This window comes from Mesoplodon mirus, assembly GCF_964341445.2.
Source record: "Mesoplodon mirus genome assembly, chromosome: 13".
Lineage (NCBI taxonomy): Eukaryota > Metazoa > Chordata > Mammalia > Artiodactyla > Ziphiidae > Mesoplodon > Mesoplodon mirus.
This window is the reverse complement of record NC_138989.1, coordinates 74,333,396-74,350,671: the sequence shown is the minus strand read 5'-3', so window position 1 is coordinate 74,350,671 and position 17,276 is coordinate 74,333,396. Positions and strand designations below refer to the sequence as shown.

Below are 17,276 nucleotides of genomic sequence, written 5' to 3'. Positions count from 1 at the left end.
GGGGACTCCTTCTCTCTGGCTGGCAATGGAATTTTGAAGAAACAGTGCTACTTGCTAGGCTTAAATATACTGAAAGCGGGGCTTAAAATAAGGTAATAGAAAAACTGTCAAATGCTACAGAAAATCTGGTGACTTTAGGTGTTTGAATCCCAGTTCCATCTGCTGTGTGACCTTGGGCAAGTCAGCTGACCTAACTCTATTTACTTAGCTATTAAGTGAGAAGGATCATTTTCAGCTTATGAAACTATTCTGAGGAGAATATCAGTAACATCAGCAAAATACCTAGTCATGGTAAGGGCTGAAGAGATGGGAATCATTATGTGATGACGAAGGCCAGCCTCTATGTTCAACCTAGCCCATCCGACTGCGTGACGATAAAGCAAGTCTGAACTTCTAGTAAGTGGCATCTATAAAGGCTCTAAGTCAGTACAAGGAATCAGTAAGTGGCTTTCAGAGAGCAAAGCTAAAAATTCAGCCTGCTTTCATCAATGAGCACACAAGTTCACAGTCAACCTGTTTGTTAATCTCAGTATTAATCACAGTCCTCTCATTTGGAATTGAAATAAGAAAACTACCTGCCTTTTGGACAATATGTTTAAGCTTTTATTGTGAATGGTAACAAGGACTGGAATCTAATAGACAATAGCCTAGATGTAAAGAACATTAATTGGAACACTCTTTATGGACAATTATTCACAGCAAACAAGTTCAAACCAGAAGATGCTGCTTGAAAATCATGACTTTAGTCAAAGTTGAAAGATACAAGAATAGTTAAGTATTTTGCATGAAGGAAACTTGATGACCCAGTAGAACTGATGCCCATAGAATGCAGTCTCTTGAGGGTTTTGTTTTGCTTCTTTGAGGGAGGCCACCATTGTCAGTATCAGTTCAGCTGGGGGTTCCTTCCTTCACGCTGAGAACCTGGAGTAGAGAGTCCACCAACTTTAAAAATATTAGAAAGAGTTAAGCAAACGTAGTTAGTGATGCCAAAGTCTAATGCTAAAAGTAAATCCATCCCAATAAACCATCAGTATCACTTGGGAGACTGGTAGAAAGGTAGATTCCTAGGTCTACCCCAGACCTACAGGGGATGGGACCCAGCCATCTGTTTTCTCACAAGTCCTCCAGATGACTCTGAGCACGTTAATTCTTGAGAACAACAGCTGTCCCCTGAGAGAAATTAACTTCCTCCTTTTGGGGAGCCACTATATTTTCGGGTCTTTTTGTTATATTAGCTTAACTTGTGTTCTGATACGACTACATATGTGTATATATATATATTTTTTTTTTTAAGGAAAACTTTATTTTTTTAATTTCTTTTATTGAAGCATAGTTGATTTACAATGTTGTGTTAATTTCTGCTGTACAGCAAAGTGATTCAGTTATACATGTACATACGTTCTTTTTCATGTTCTTTTCCTCTATAGTTTATTACAGGTTATTGAATATAGTTCCCTGTGCTGTACAGTAGGACCTGTTCTATGTATCATAGTTTGCATCTGCTAATCCCAAACTCCCACTCCTTCCCTCCCCCACCCCCTCCCCATCTTGGCAACCACAAGTCTGTTCTCTATGTCTGTGAGTCTGTTTCTGTTTTGTAAGTTCATTTACACAGGTATAGTTTGACCAAAGTTGGAAATTAAATGTATTATCCCCAGGAATTTGTTGCTAAAGGAGCAGCTGGGTAGGGAGACTGCTAAGGAATGTGGGATCTTGATTGTTACTTTGCTTCTCTGGCAATGCCTCGTTCCACAAATCAAAGCTAGTTTATGAATTACACAATTCAACATTACAAACCCATGACTGTAAATGGTAGTCGTGTGGGCAACTTGGGAAGAGGAGCTAATCCGGGTTTCTGCCAGTTCCAAATGTATTGTGGTTGGCTTGTTGTGGCTTCTGTTCAAATTAACTAAGACTGAAGGAAGAATGAGTCGCTCTACTTTTATTTATTTTTATTTTTATTTTTTATTTATTTTGCGGTCCGCAGGCCTCTCACTGCCGTGGCCTCTCCCGTTGCGGAGCGCAGGCTCCGCACGCGCAGGCTCAGCAGCCATGGCTCACGGGCCCAGCCGCTCCGCGGCATGTGGGATCTTCCCGGACCGGGGCACGAACCCGTGTCCCCTGCATCGGCAGGCGGACTCCCAACCACTGCACCACCAGGGAAGCCCTAGCTCTACTTTTAAAACACTTCTTTGTTCCCATATGGCACCCTTTACCCTCTGAGATGAGAAAACACTTTTCATCCAGAGGAGAGCTTAGTACACTTTCCAAGATTCTCTGGCAATTCAGGTTCCCCAACGTCCAGACCAGCCATTTGTTTCTAATAAAGGAATTGCTGAGATTCTCAGATCGGTTATTATCTGCTCTGTGGCTCCATTGTTTGGACCAGGTGATAATGAAGCCAGGGCCTGGGGTTCAATTCCCACACAGACCAATTAGCTTCATTTTTCTCCAGGAGCCCAGGCTGCACTATTAAGGGTCACCAGGCTGCCTGCAGATGCTGCCATACGTCTCACAACATGGGCCACTAGTCACAAAAGGGGCAGCTGAGGATACGGGACAAGAGGCATGCCAGTCCCCTGCATTGGCTCAAAGTATTGAATCTGTGAGTTTGACTCAAGAGAATGGAAGTAAAGTGACAAGGAAAAGACAAACCGTAACCTAGGAAGATCAAGGACTTGGAGGCAGGAGAGGGGTCCATGGTTAGGGGTGGGCCGGAGCTGTTTTATTTATTTATTTTTTTTGATAGCAGGTTTTTAATCAATTTTATTTTATTTTTTTTTTAACATCTTTATTAGAGTATAATTGCTTTACAATGGTGTCTTAGTTTCTGCTTTATAACAAAGTGAATCAGCTATACGTATACATATATCCCCGTATCTCCTCCCTCTTGCGTCTCCCTCCCACCCTCCCTATCCCACCCCTCTAGGTGGTCACAAAGCACCGAGCTGATTTCCCCGTGCTATGCAGCTGCTTCCCACTAGCTAACTATTTTACATTTGGTAGTGTATATATGTCCATGCCACTCTCTCACTTCGTCCCAGCTTACACTTCTCACTCCCTGTATCCTCAAGTCCATTCTCTAGTAGGTCTGCGTCTTTATTCCTGTCCTTCCCCTAGGTTCATCAGAACCGTTTTTGTTTTGTTTTATTTTGTTTTGTTTTTTAGATTCCATATATATGTGTTGGCATACGGTATTTGTTTTTCTCTTTGTGACTTACTTCACTCTGTATGACAGACTCTAGGTCCGTCCACCTCACTACAAATAACTCAATTTCATTTCTTTTTATGGCTGAGTAATATTCCATTGTATATATGTGCCACATCTTCTTTATCCATTCATCTGTTGATGGACACTTAGGTTGCTTCCATGTCCTGGCTATTATAAATAGAGCTGCAATGAACATTGTGGTACGTGACTCTTCTTGAATTATGGTTTTCTCAGGGTATATGCCCAGTAGTGGGATTGCTGGGTCATATGGTAGTTCTATTTTTAGTTTTTTAAGGAATCTCCATACTGTTCTCCATAGTGGCTGTATCAATTTACGTTCCCACCGACAGTGCAAGAGGGTTCCCTTTTCTCCACACCCTCTCCAGCATTGTTGTGTGTAGATTGTTTGAAGCTGGCCATTGTGACTGGGAGGCACTGTTTCTGAGGTGGGAGCCAGCGGAGTGAAGCTGGCCCCCACCTTTATAGAAACAGGGTAATCAGAAGCTTTTTAGTTACTCTTGACCGTATGTTGCTTTCCCTATATTTGGAGCTTCCGTTGGAGCATTTCACATATTAATAAATAGAACCTTTCTATTCTCTGTGCTGATCTGATGGGACAGTGGGATCTCTCCCTTAAAAGTGAGAGCAAATTTGTACATTTACTTCCTTTCCGTAAAACCCCCAGCAATGCATTCCCCAGTTCCCTTTCCTTATGCTCACCAAATAAGAGAAAAAATCCTAGGCCTCAAAAAACAATGAACTGGGTCCCAAGTACAAAAGGAACCCAAAGGCTAACCTCAACCTTCACTGAAACTCAGGACAATCCACAGCCGCATCCAGGATTATGGATTAGGACCTGGAGCTGAGCTGAACACTGTTTCACGTTATAGAAACCATAGGGTAAACGTTCCATTAACTCTTGTGAGAAGGGTAAAGTTAAAAGATTTAGGTTCACCTTGAAAATTGTTGGCCATAATTGTTGCTAAAAACTTCCTGTTTGCCGTGACATAGTAGTCTAGATTCAGTGCGCATTTACATGAATCTTTTCTGAATCAAGTAAATATCTTTGTCATCAAAATGTAGGAAGATGCTCAGTTTCTAACTACGGCTCTGGGAGATTTGGCCACAGGACTTGATGTTTTGTTACTAAAATGGGAGAGGGGAGTATATGTGGATAGTTTTTAAGTTTAAGAAAAGTCTTCAGCCTCTGAAAATCCCTGCTGCTAGTTTTGATAATGCTCAGCTAAATTATTAAACTTCTTTCTAACACTGAGAGATATAAGGATTTCTAACAGAATGATTCTCCTGGTACTTCCTCCTTGTGAATAAGATAATTGTAGGATGTTTTCAGTTTTCATATCAACATACTTTCATTGAGGTGGAATTTCCAAAGCAAGAGAAGTGATAAACTGTTTTGGTTTCTGCAAAGACTAAGTGTTCAAATTGTTTTTCATATTGCTGAGAAATACATCCAAAAGAATGGTACCAATGTGTGCCATAGCTAGTTATTCAATCTGAGGTGGAATTAAATGAGATGGGCTTTCTGAGCTTGTAAAAAGAGGAACAAAGCATAAAGAGATATAATAGAAAAGCAAGGCCTGATTAGAAAAAGATGACTTTTCCAGCTCACACTGTATACTGATAAATATTGTCCCCTTAAAGCAGTCACTTTCTGTGACTGCCCACCCAATCCCTCCTATAGAACTGCTGCTTGGAGACCTTTTTGGAGCTATTCTTTTGCAATTGCCTTCGAAGTTTACAGAATGTCCTTCTGAAGATGGCAGAAAAATTTTGATCCTTGAGGAAGGAGTTGCATTTTTCAAAATATTCCAAAGTTATGCAGAGCTAAGTTTGGGGGAATAAAGCAATTCAAAGTGGGTATTGTTTGGGTCAAAATGAAGCACTGTAGATTAATAACATGATAAGGCGTGGGGGGCTATTTTATGAATGAGCTATGAGGGTAAGTCCATTTCAGTGTTTGTCAAGTTATTTTAGGGGTTTTGTGGTGGTGATCATTATTACTCTTCAGACCAAGGAGAAGGCACTGCTGTTGGACGTCCACCCACAGGAAGTCCAGCAAAGCACTTGGCCAAGAATAGGCCAGGCCAGCCGGGGCCCAAGAAGTCAATCACAAATTCCGAGAGCCTTTAGAACCACGTGATCTATTCACAGACAAGGGTGTGGACAAGAGAATTAGTCATTCAGGGCTCTGTACAAAGTTGATACTTATTTCTGTATTGCTTGATTTAATTCTGATTTTCTTTCTGAATAAAGGCTACCAGAGACTTTCTCTCTGGGTGCTTAATGCAACAAAGGAACTTTTTTTGCTGTGCATTTAGCACAGAGAATCCACAGTAGACTGAAGAGTAGTGACACATAAAGCCTCCCTCTGGCGAAACCATCCGAGGCTTGGCCATGCCAGCCCTGAGCCTCTGTTAAGGGGTCATCAATCAGAGTTACCCACCATGAAAGAGGGACGTGGTGAACTCCCCAAGGTCTGTGAGTGAAATACAATATTATTTATTGCCAGAAACATCGAGAGGGAAAGCTGCTACTGCATCCTGCATCCTTCATATTTAAGATCAATGAGGACTATTCCCAGAAGATGCCTCACATGGCAGTGGACTGTCCAAGGCAGACAGCACGGGCTTTTCCCTTGAAAAGCTACACGACTGGTCTCAGTTTCCTCACCTCTAAAATGGAGAGAATAATAGAATCGTCCTGAATCTTTCTCCTAAGGCTGCTGTGAGCATTACCCGAGGAAATGGATGAAGGTAAGGTGTTTCACCCAGTACTTGGATTATAAAAAATACTCACTAAAACTAGCAGTGGTTATTATTAGGAGTATTGTAATGATTATTTTTGCCTTTTATCATAAATTTCATGGAAACTTCTTAAAAGTTAATGAGAATCACATCATTTTCAGTTGCCTTGCTTTCTTCCTATAAATTTTATTCTCTTTTATCTCATTTACTGTCTTTGTATCTAAACAATGCCAATTTGTTATAATTCTTTTCCCCTATCCTCTATAAAATCATATACTGAATAGATCAGTTGACCTGAGATATTTTCACCAAGTTTTGAAATATTAGGATGAGACCCGAACTAGGTAATCTTGGAACAAATATGAAGGAGTACTATTTTGCATCAAAAGTAGCAAACAAGAATGCTTTCTTCCAAAAGCATCTGTGAATAGGCCCTTCCACTAGTGTTCATCAAAAATAAACCTATCTATAGATCCACAGGGATCAACTCAAATAATCTATGGCCTCACTATCAAAATATTTTGGAAGGGTCTGGTAGGCTAAAAAATCCTATCAATGCACAATTGCTAACAAAACTCCTAAACTGGAGTTTGATGTGTTAAGAGGAAAAATAATTTATGATGTTGAAAAGAAAAGCTAGCATGAGGATTGGCCACTCATTTTCTGAGTGTGTACTGATGTCAGCCCGATGTCGTTGCTGTGAAGTCTTACCTCTGAACAGTCTTATTCTTCCCTCCTCAAACCTCCCCTCCTTCCAACTCTCCCCAAACACCTCCTACCTCCCCGACCCCTCCTCACCCCACTCCCACTTCCCCAGTATGCTCCTTATACCTTTGAGTCTTGATCCTGCGTCTTTAAAGTTGCTGCTGTCCTCCGAATCCCAAGTAGAGTGGCGAATGCCCAGGGGCTCCCGTCGAGGTGGCTGATGGCTTCTGGTCCCCTTTGCTTCTAGGAGGCTTAGCAAATTCCTTGTAGCTTCCTCCCACCGAATGTACCCCCTCAGCTGCTCCTTCAGGCTCCCTCCCTCGTAAACATACGGGGACTCTCCTGTGCTCTTTTTTCCCATTAAGTGTCCTGTTCAAAAACAAAAACAATATATAGCCAATATTTTATAATAACTGTACATGGAGTATAACCTTTAAAAATTATGAATCACTATGTTGTACACCTGTAACTTATATAATTTTGTATGTCAGTTATACTTCAATTTAAAAAATAATTCATAAAGAGATAAAATAAGCATATACCCTGGTTCAAAACAACCCCAACAAAAACAGAATGCCACAAATTTAACCCAGGGGAATGAATGAACAAGAAATTAAAAAGGGCACCAATTGTGTTTGTGCTGCTTTCTCCTAAATGCGGGATGAATAGCATTTTATTGATATTATTAGGAGACAGTTCATAAACAACTGACAGATTTTGATCCCTGCTCAAAACGCCTAATAAATGGACAGAATTCAGAACTGCAACTCAGAAGCCCTGGGTCTGCTCCCAGCCCCTCTGCTAACGAGCCAGGTGACCTCTCTCAAGTCATTTAGCATCCCCAACCTTCTTTTTTTTTTTTTTTTTTTTGCGGTACGCGGGCCTCTCACTGTTGTGGCCTCTCCCCCTGTGGAGCACAGGCTCCGGACGCGCAGGCTCAACGGCCACGGCTCACGGGCCCAGCCGCTCCGCGGCATGTGGGATTTTCCCGGACCGGGGCACGAACCCGTGTTCCCTGCATTGGCAGGCGGACTCCCAACCACTGTGCCACGAGGGAAGCCCCCGAAACTTCAATTTTATCAACAATAAAATGAACATGTTGGACCAGATGACATCGAAAGAACCTTCCATATCTAAAATTCTATCACCATTTCTGTGTGCACCGAATTCTATTCCCAGCTGAATGATGGCATTCGAACATCTACCCCAGTCAATCTTGAATTTTTCCTGAAAAGTCTCCATGCTTTTCTTTGTGTGATTAAAAAGGTGTTGCTCGGACTTCCCTGGTAGAGCAGTGGTTAAGAATCTGCCTGCCAATGCAGGGGACACAGGTTTGAGCCCTGGTCCAGGAAGATCCCACATGCGGAGCAACTAAGCCTGTGCACCACAACTGCTCTAGAGCCCACGAGCCACAACTACTGAGCCCACATGCCACAACTACTGAAGCCTGAGCACCTAGAGCCTGTGCTCCACAGCAAGAGAAGGCACCACAGTGAGAAGCCTACGCATCACAACAAAGAGTAGCCTCCTGCTCGCGGCAGCTAGAAAAAGCCCGCGTGCAGCAACAAAGACCCAACGCAGCCATAAATAAATAAATAAATAAATTTTTTAATTAATTAATTAATTAATTAAAAGATGTTGCTTTCCTCTTATCTGTAATACAAACGTAGCAAAGGAATTTTTCATTTAAACTTTCTTAGAATTTTAGCTGAGACTGAACCTAGAAATTGCACCTAGAAATTACACTTAGAAATTACAGTTTGTAATGAAACACAGGTTGAAGACTAGTTTTGGCCAACACTTTTCAGCCATATAAATGCAGAATTTTCTCTTGGAGGTCTAAAATGGTCACCAAAGTTTATCATTAGCTCCAGAGATGAGCATTTGCCATATAAACAAATAAAAGTTGCTGTGCAGGAGGCCAAACCACTAAAAACATGGAAATTCATGTACGCAAATGGGGATAGCCTTAGGGTCAGAAGGGTATGGAATTTAAGGTCTGTATTCTTTACATTTTAGCCCATTGCTTGAATATACTCACATTATCTTATTTACTTTCTTCAGTTGATTTTCTCCATTTCTCTGTAATTGGGTTTTATAGCACTTTCAAATTTCTAACACTAATAAAACTATGGTGTTTTGGATTTAAAGCTCACAAGGAAAGAGCTCTCTGTGGCTCTAGTGTTGACTGGCATTAGAAGTATGTAAGGCAAGCATCATGAAAATAGTATGTGGCAGACCTCAGTCACTGCAAATGGAAGGAGGCCCCTTCCCAGCTGCTCTGTCCACCAAGAGAGAAGCCCTCACGGTAACTTTACTGCTTGTGTGTGTATTTACAGTTCACAGGATGTTTAAATGCAACGTATTCCATTTGATCCACACTGTAATAAATTTGATGAAAATGAGACTTGCCAAAAGTCACATACATGCAAGTAAAGATTCTGGGATTGGGCTTCCCTGGTGGCGCAGTGGTTGAGAATCTGCCTGCTAATGCAGGGGACACGGGTTCGAGCCCTGGTCTGGGAGGATCCCACATGCCGCGGAGCAACTAGGCCCATGAGCCACAACTACTCAGCCTGCGCGTCTGGAGCCTGTGCTCAGCAACAAGAGAGGCCGCGATAGTGAGAGGCCCGCACACCGCGATGAAGAGTGGCCCCCACTTGCCGCAACTAGAGAAAGCCCTCGCACAGAAACGAAGACCCAACACAGCAAAAATAAATAAATTAATTAATAAACTCCTACCCCCAACATCTAAATAAATAAATAAATAAATAAGCTGAATGTTTAAAAAAAAAAAGATTCTGGGATTAAAATCAGCTCACAGTCCAGACTCTACGATATTATACTGCTTTGAAGTGTCTTTGAACTTCCTAAGGATATAAGTCAGTTAGAAATCATTCTGGGGTCTGGAAATAAGGATAAGGTCTGCCAAAGGCTTTCTAATATCATCAAAAGGAATGGAGGGCTTCCCTGGTGGCGCAGTGGTTGAGAGTCCGCCTGCCGATGCAGGGGACACGGGTTCGTGCCCCGGTCCGGGAAGATCCCACATGCCGCAGAGCGGCTGGGCCCGTGAGCCATGGCCGCTGAGCCTGCGCGTCCGGAGCCTGTGCTCCGCGGCGGGAGAGGCCACAACAGTGAGAGGCCCGCATACCACAAAAAAAAAAAAAAGGAATGGAGATCATATATCACTCGGTCATGACTCAGTTATACGACTCAGAAAAATTAATTCTGTGTGTATTGGGGAGCCTGAAAATGAGGTTTTCCTGCATTGCAGTTTGAGCTTTGCCCAGTCACTCAGGACCTGACACTGCACACAATTTTAAGACTCTATTAAGGACACTGTCCCAACTGAAGCATTGGAATCTTGAAAAACTGGCTCCTCACTTACCTGCTTGGTGAACTTGGTGCCCAGATATCTACTAAATAACTTTGCGTTTAGCCATCACAATGGTTATGTTCCACAACTTCCCAGGAAGTAGCAAATCATTTGGCTTTAGAAATATGGAGGAAATTGAATCATGATAATGGGAAAGTGGGATTAGAATCTGATGCCCCCAGTAATAACCTCAGTTGCTCTTGTCCTCGGTCATGGCCTACCATCTGGCTAGGATGCTGGAAATGAGAAAGGCGTTGTTGGCAATGAAGCAGAGGGATGATGGAGATGTTTTTACAGATAACTTCATTTTTGTCATGCTTGAAGGATTCTGTGACTTTTCTACAATGGAAGGCTAAAATGGGCCTCCATTCTGTGGGTAATTTAACATAGATCTTTGGGACCTTGTACTGAATTTCAGTATTTGCATATTTGGTGGATGGGTGTTCAGACTCCCTCCCCTAGACCACAGATGTTTTTCTTTTTTGTAAGGAAAGTGCGCCATCTAGAACATCCCAGGGAAGCACACGTTCCCTGGGTCCTAAGAAGTAGGTAGCTACCATCAACCAAATAATCGTCTCCATGGCAACGTGGACGATATGCCCACTTCCATCTCTTCTCCCATCATCATTTGTTATGTATCCATATAATAATAATGGAGATCAAAAGATAGGCACTTGAAAAAATAAAACCTTGCCAGGGGTGGGGGGGAAGCTTTTGTCCTTTTTAATCACTTAAAAATACCACTAAAATGGCAGGTTTGCAACAGAAAAAAACTTTCTTGCGCTCCATACTTGAAGAATATCCTAACTTCAGAAAATAGCCATTAAGACAGAAAGTGTTGAGTGTTAAGAGCTAGTTTTTCTGGAGTGATACTTCAGCTGTATTTCACAGTAGCTCAGGTAGCACAATCATGTAAAGCAATTCTGCAGCTGAACACTGGTGCTCAGCATTCAACCCTCCATGGCACGCTCCACATCAGAGTTAGAACCACAACCAGAAACATTTCATGGGTGCACAGGGGATAGTTACCAGTGTTAGCGTTGACCTATATTTTCATCGCACACAAAACATTATCATAAACATCGAGACAGAAAAGAATTGGTTACGTTTTCAGTCTGTTAACTTGTTTTTCCATGGCCACATGATGTTTCTCTCAGCTGGAAGAAGCAAGTCACTTAACAAACCTGCAAATTTGTGCTGACAGCTTCTTCACGGACAGTAATATGTAGCTTTCATTTGCATTAATTAAAACTAACCTCCATGTCTTCAGTGATTGAGGAGGACAGGCACTTACTTAGAGCAGAAAGCTCAATTTAAAATCTAACATGGATTCACGCTTGTGAATGCTCACATTCCAACAGAGGACCCGTCCACCCAAAGCAAACTTTTGTGCAACTTCAACGTCATTTTAAATCTAAATGCGATTTTCTATGTCACCTCCCTCTTTCCCTTGTTCTTCATCAACTCTGCACAGTTAGTCAAGGGAGAAAAAGGAAAAGGAGTGTGTTCGAGAACAAATAAGAGAATAAGACAATTTGGGGGTGTCACTGGTCAGTACACTTTGGGGCTGGGAACGCCCAAGTACCACCATGAAGGGTGATTAAATGGCCGACACCCAAAAGACCTGGGGACTGATGTGCTCTGGAATCACAGCAATCAGCGTTGGCTTGCATCAGAAATACCATGATTATAGCTTCCCAGCTAACTCTCTTGTCCTGCGTTTAGCCTGCAAGGGTTACCTTAACAATAAGTCTTTTTAGTACAAAAACATGGATGAGCAAAAGGAGGCTGGAAATCTGGAAGTTTCATTCCACCTTCCCAGCCCACTGGCTGCTGGCCGCACTGGACAATGACCACTTGATCTAAACTCCCAGGAGCCCTTTTTAAGTATCGATTCTAGGTTTGGCTTCTTTAACATCTTCTAAGTATCCTTCTCTCTGGAAGTGCAAGCGTTTTCACCCATCCCAACCCTTGCTCTCTATACCAGGCTCCTGGGTTCCGGGTGTCCCTCAAAGATGACAAATACTTTCATCCCTGGGGTTGCCAAGACTTGACAAATGATTCTTTCAGTAATAATGAAAACTACTCTATTGCACCCCAGAGCGCTCCATTTCTCTGAGGGAAACCTACACAACGCACAGGAGCTGAGGACGCGCAGTTCTAGCTTCACCCCATCTTCTAAATTCATCCTAGTCTTCACCCCGAAAGTCTGTAAATCCTCTGAGTTGAATTAGCAAGTATCTTTCCAACACACCCTCCCCTACTTCTAAGTAGATGACTAAGGAAATAGTGAAACACACACACACACACACACACACACACACACACACACCGCCTTAAATCTCTCTAGGGACCGACCAGCTTCCCGGGAAATGCTAGGGCTGTTGTAAATGGCTGTGTGGGAAGCTGTCTGAGGAAGTCGAACGCTTGGCATCATTTGCCAGAGGCTCTGCTCGGCGCGGCCGAGAGCCCCGGGCTGACGCTGGAGCGGCGAGAAGCAGCGGGGCCGCTACCTGCCTCCCAGCTGCGGGAAAGCAGCGGGTGCGCGCTCCGCGGCCCGAGACCCGGTCCAACCCGCTGCGGTTCCGGGGGCCGGGACGAGCGAACCTCCAAGCCCGTGCCTGGAAAGCAGGACTTGTAGGCAGGGGACAGAGGGAAGGAGCTAGGGGAGAGGGTGAGGTCTCGGGTCAAGAGAGGCGGAGAAAAGTGAGGACTTCGGGGACAGAGACCCGGGATCAGCGTGGAGGTCAGGTGTGACTCCCGGAGCACCGAGCCTGCCGGATGGAAGGAGGGAGGGTTGGGCCAAAGGGCAGGGAAAAGAAAATCTCTGCAAGGCAAAGAAGGACTGAGGAAATTCAGGCGAGCCCCACACAGAGGTGGGATTCAGGCGCTGCTTGCCGAACAGATTTGAAACCCAGGGTGGGCGCTGCGCCCCATGTCCCACACCTGTGGCTTTGCCGGGGGTAAAGGCGCAGCCGCCAGGCTGGACCAGGGCTCCGAGACGCGCTCGGGGACCCAGCTCCCCAAAATTGTTCAGGGAGAGAACCGTGCCAGACAGGGTTGTGATTAGACGGATAAAAGGAGGTGCTGGGAGCTGCGGAGGGAGGGTGATCTCCTCGTACGGCTGGGATTTTGGAGAGCTGCGTGCTGGCTCGGGTGTCCTGCGGGGGAGGGAAGAGAGCGGGAAAGGACCGAGGGACCGACGGTTTCCCGGGATACTGAAGGGCAGGGTGGAGTTTTGGGAGAACGGGGTTGGCATCGGAGTGGAAAGGTCGGAGCAAACCCAGCCCCCAACGCAGAGCCGCGGAAAAGCTGAGAGATGGGGAGACTGGCCCCCTCGGCTGGCCGGTCCCGCCAGGACTAGAGCGCGCCGGACACTCACCCACCGCCCAGTGGTTGCCGTGCGGGTACATCTTGGCCATCACGGTCCCTCCGCCCGTCGACACCGGGGCGGCCGGCCCCCGGGGCGCCTGGCAGAGGACCAGAGCCAGCAGGACGAGCGGGAAGTCGCGGCGGCGCATGGTCCCGGCGGGAAGCCCTCGGAGCGCCGCGGCGAGGCTGGGCGGCGGGTGCGCTTTCACCGCAGGGGAGAGACGGGAGCACCGGGACCTCAGAGGAGCGCCGCCGCCGCCGCCGCCAGCGCCGCTGCTGCAGCCTCCACGACGCCCGGACTTTATATGCAAGCCCGGGCGGGGGCGCAGGGGGGTTCTCCACCGCCGACCCCAGCGCTCTGACGTCTCCCCGGAGCGAGCCGGAGCGCTGGGACAACGGTGTCCGAAAATCATCCATCTTCCTGCCGCGTGATGCAAAGGCTGAGCGTACACTGTCCCCTGTCTCTCTCCCTGTAGCCCCGTCTGCCTTCCCCGGCCTGGGTTACTTCTTCCCATCCTCGACGCCTTCGCTCCAGCACAATTTAGGGAACTCCTCCCTCCCCAGCCTCACCGGGGCTCCCCCCGCGTTAGCTGCCTTCGGATCCTTTTAGGCTGGGCTTTGCTGGAGGGGACCTGAGCCCGGAATGCAAAGGACCTCTGACTCTCAGACTTTCCCCCTTTGTGGACCACCTCCCTCCTCGCGGTCCCTGCCCATGAACCTCGCGACCTTTGACCTTTACTCCCTCCCACAGAGCGCCGCCGCTTCACCGCTGCAAGACCCTCACCCCACCTGGGGTTTCGGAGGCGTCCCTGCCCGCTTGTAGGGTGCGATGGAGGCTGGAGCAGGAGAGACATGTAACGTGATGGGAGTTACAATACTAAAGTTTTACTATACTCCTGGTTCCTTGCACCAGCATACGGCATCCACATAACAGATGAAGCTTCTGCGGCGATTTCCCTCGGCCGCCTCTACCAGAAAGCTCAAACTGTCCCTAAGCTGCCATTGACACACTTCTCTAGAGCCGCCCAACCTTCCCCTTATCCTTCTGTTCTCAGATATGAGGAATGGTCACCGGCCCAACTTCCGAGGCTCTCTCAATGCCATGGATACAAAGGGGGTGGGCACCATAGCAATGCAACAGTGAATAGAAGCTGGTAGGATGCTGTTGCCCACGATTCGGCTGTCAGAGCCGGGGGTGTGTTGGTGTGTTCCTGCATGCCTATTCCTCACCGAGTGCTGGTGAATTGTCTCACTGGTTGGTTCCTGCTGGTGTTCCATGTCAATACTGGGCGTTGACACCAATTAGGTTGAAATCATACATCTTTCGGGATATCTGGTGATTCAGTACATCTGTGCCATTCTTAGAGGCTATGTGCATATTGCATGACTGAGTATTCTTGGGCTTGGAAGAGTAGTTCCATGCATGCGTCTGGCTAGAAGGTTAAATGCTAATGTCAAGATCACTATTATTAGCCAAGCAATCGAGTAATACTACCCCGAGAGAATACCCAGAGTGAAAATCAAGGGGAAAAAAGCTTACAAAATTGGCTTGGACTCCATCCTTCTGGGTTCCCAGGCTCTGCTCATTAGTAAGCAAATGTTTCATGTGATCATCCGCAGGCTTACCACTTCCCACTTGGCTGTGAGCTTGCAGGAACACAGGGACTTGGTCTTGTTCCCCTGTGTGTCTGCAAAGAGCCTGGATCACAGTGGTGCTCAACAACGATTTGATGAATGAACAACTAACCTAAGAAATGTTTGGGTCTAAATGGCTTCTGCAACCTTGGGCCTTTGGAAAACCTTTATCTCTCCAGACTAAGTTATAGAAAAATGTCCCTTCCCCTTAGTTTAATCAAGATTATTTTAGAATCTTTTCATGAAGTTTTCCCCACTATGAGACCAAGGGAAAACTACTGTAAATACAATGAAGTGTGGGAACAGCTCTACAGAAAGTGCAACTCTTCTGCAAATGCAGGCAACACACTCTTGGGTCTATTGCAGACCAGGAGTTACCCAGGTTCCTCCGTTCACTTCAGCTCTTGCTAAGCACCCTAGTCTACAGACTTTCTGCACCCGGTCTCGGGCTTAGACTTGTCATTTGCTTTGGCATCCCACAAGGGCAGAGAGTGTGTCAGTCTTGCTCAGGGCTGAATCCACAGTGTCTGACCCAGTCCAAGGTACAGAACAGGGACTCAAGAGATGTGAATGTCCTCCAGGTATAGCAGCCTGAGTCCAGCCCTCTAACCAGAAAAGACAATGGATTGTTACAAGTTAGAGAAAGAAACGATTGCAGGTTTCATTCAGCCAGTACTGAATGAGCCCCAGTAGATCCTGGCTGGGTATCTTTTCATATCGCTTTTAAAATCTTAACCACAGCCCTGCCAGATGGGGATGACTTGTTCCTCTTTTTTGTATAGTCCAGCGCTCTGTTCCACGTAGATACTCAGGAACCCAGGTTCATTCCATCTTGCGCCTCTCCCCCTCCCTCGTGGTCTGCTCCTCAAAGGGATGTTCTGTAAGGAGATAAGGAGCTCGTGGCCGAATGTAAATCAATGCATTGCTTCCTTCATCGAGAATATCTTGCTTTGTCAGCTGAACACTGTGTTTAATGATTTGCATTTAGTGCTGTTGATTTGCATTCTGGCATAAGCTCTTTATCTTGTTGTGGATGGGTTACAAACGGTTCAAGGATGAGCAGCTGATGCATGGACCACACTTAATTAGCACTGTCCTAAGTGTACCGTCCCTGCCTGCATGGCCTAGATAGCAGCTGGCGCGACAGGGCAAATGGGGAGGCACGCCACTCTCTTAATATACCAGCCCAAATGTACCACTCATCTTTTCTGCTCATATCTTATTGGTAAAAACTCAGCCACAGGGAGCTGCAAGCGAGGCTGGGAGTTGTAGCCCTGATAATCAGTCAGGTGCCTGGCTCTGATTGCACCGCTGTGGAAGAAGGAATAAGTGGAGTTTGATGGACGACTGATAAACTGCCAGAATCAGCCTAGTGTGCTGTGCCTCAGGCGTGTGGAGATCTTACAAATTTTATTTAATAAAGTAGAACCTCCCCTCATGGGGAGGAAAGACTGGGTCTCCAGCCCATCTCCTCTGCCCCAGAGTTCTACGTCCCTTAGAGAACCTCTTGCTAACCACCATACCAGCACCCCTTAGGCTCAGTGGGGCATTGCACCCTCTTATCACTGTGGCACAAATTAGGGTACCCCTTCGTTGGATTCCCCGTTTGGGAATGTTTAGTCTAGTCTTTCTATAATAAATGGATCTTAGCCCTTTAGCTATTTCCACAAAAGATCTATGTAGCCAGCAGCCATGATATTTCAGTGACATTTTTTTTTTTTTTTTTTTTTTTTTGCTGTACGCGGGCCTCTCACTGTTGTGGCCTCTCCCCTTGCGGAGCACAGGCTCCGGACGCACAGGCTCAGCGGCCATGGCTCACGGGCCCAGCCGCTCCGCGGCATATGGGATCCTCCCAGACCGGGGCACGAACCCGTATCCCCTGCATCGGCAGGCGGACTCTCAACCACTGCGCCACCAGGGAGGCCCTCAGTGACATTTTTTGCACCTATGTGGGGTGGGCTGGGGTCCTGGCCTCCTGTCTTCCACCTCTGCTGGAAACTGCCTCCATCTCTCAGTGTCCCAACTCCTGGTTTCCAAGAGAGAAACACAATAGACCCAGCTTATTATTGTGACCCAGCTATACATGTTCTAGATTGCCCAACAGCTTAAAGATGAGTGAATCCACAATGTCCAATCCACTCTTATAGAGGCTAGGACACATGGCAGATATGGCAGCGTCCACTCCACAGGGCTCTGGGTAGGACAGTGTTCC

At 46.0% G+C, this 17,276-nt stretch overlaps 1 protein-coding gene across 1 annotated transcript; it reads right to left on the bottom strand.

Moving 5' to 3' along the window:
- Positions 1-888: 888 nt before the first annotated feature.
- On the bottom strand, positions 889-13,578 carry GRP (gastrin releasing peptide; the record flags this gene model as incomplete). Its single annotated transcript, XM_082640573.1, has 3 exons — positions 889-942; positions 6,827-7,050; positions 13,440-13,578. The coding sequence occupies 3 exons, from the start codon at positions 13,576-13,578 to the stop codon at positions 889-891; spliced, it is 417 nt and encodes a 138-aa protein (XP_082496699.1).
- Between the last annotated feature and the right edge of the window lie 3,698 nt (positions 13,579-17,276).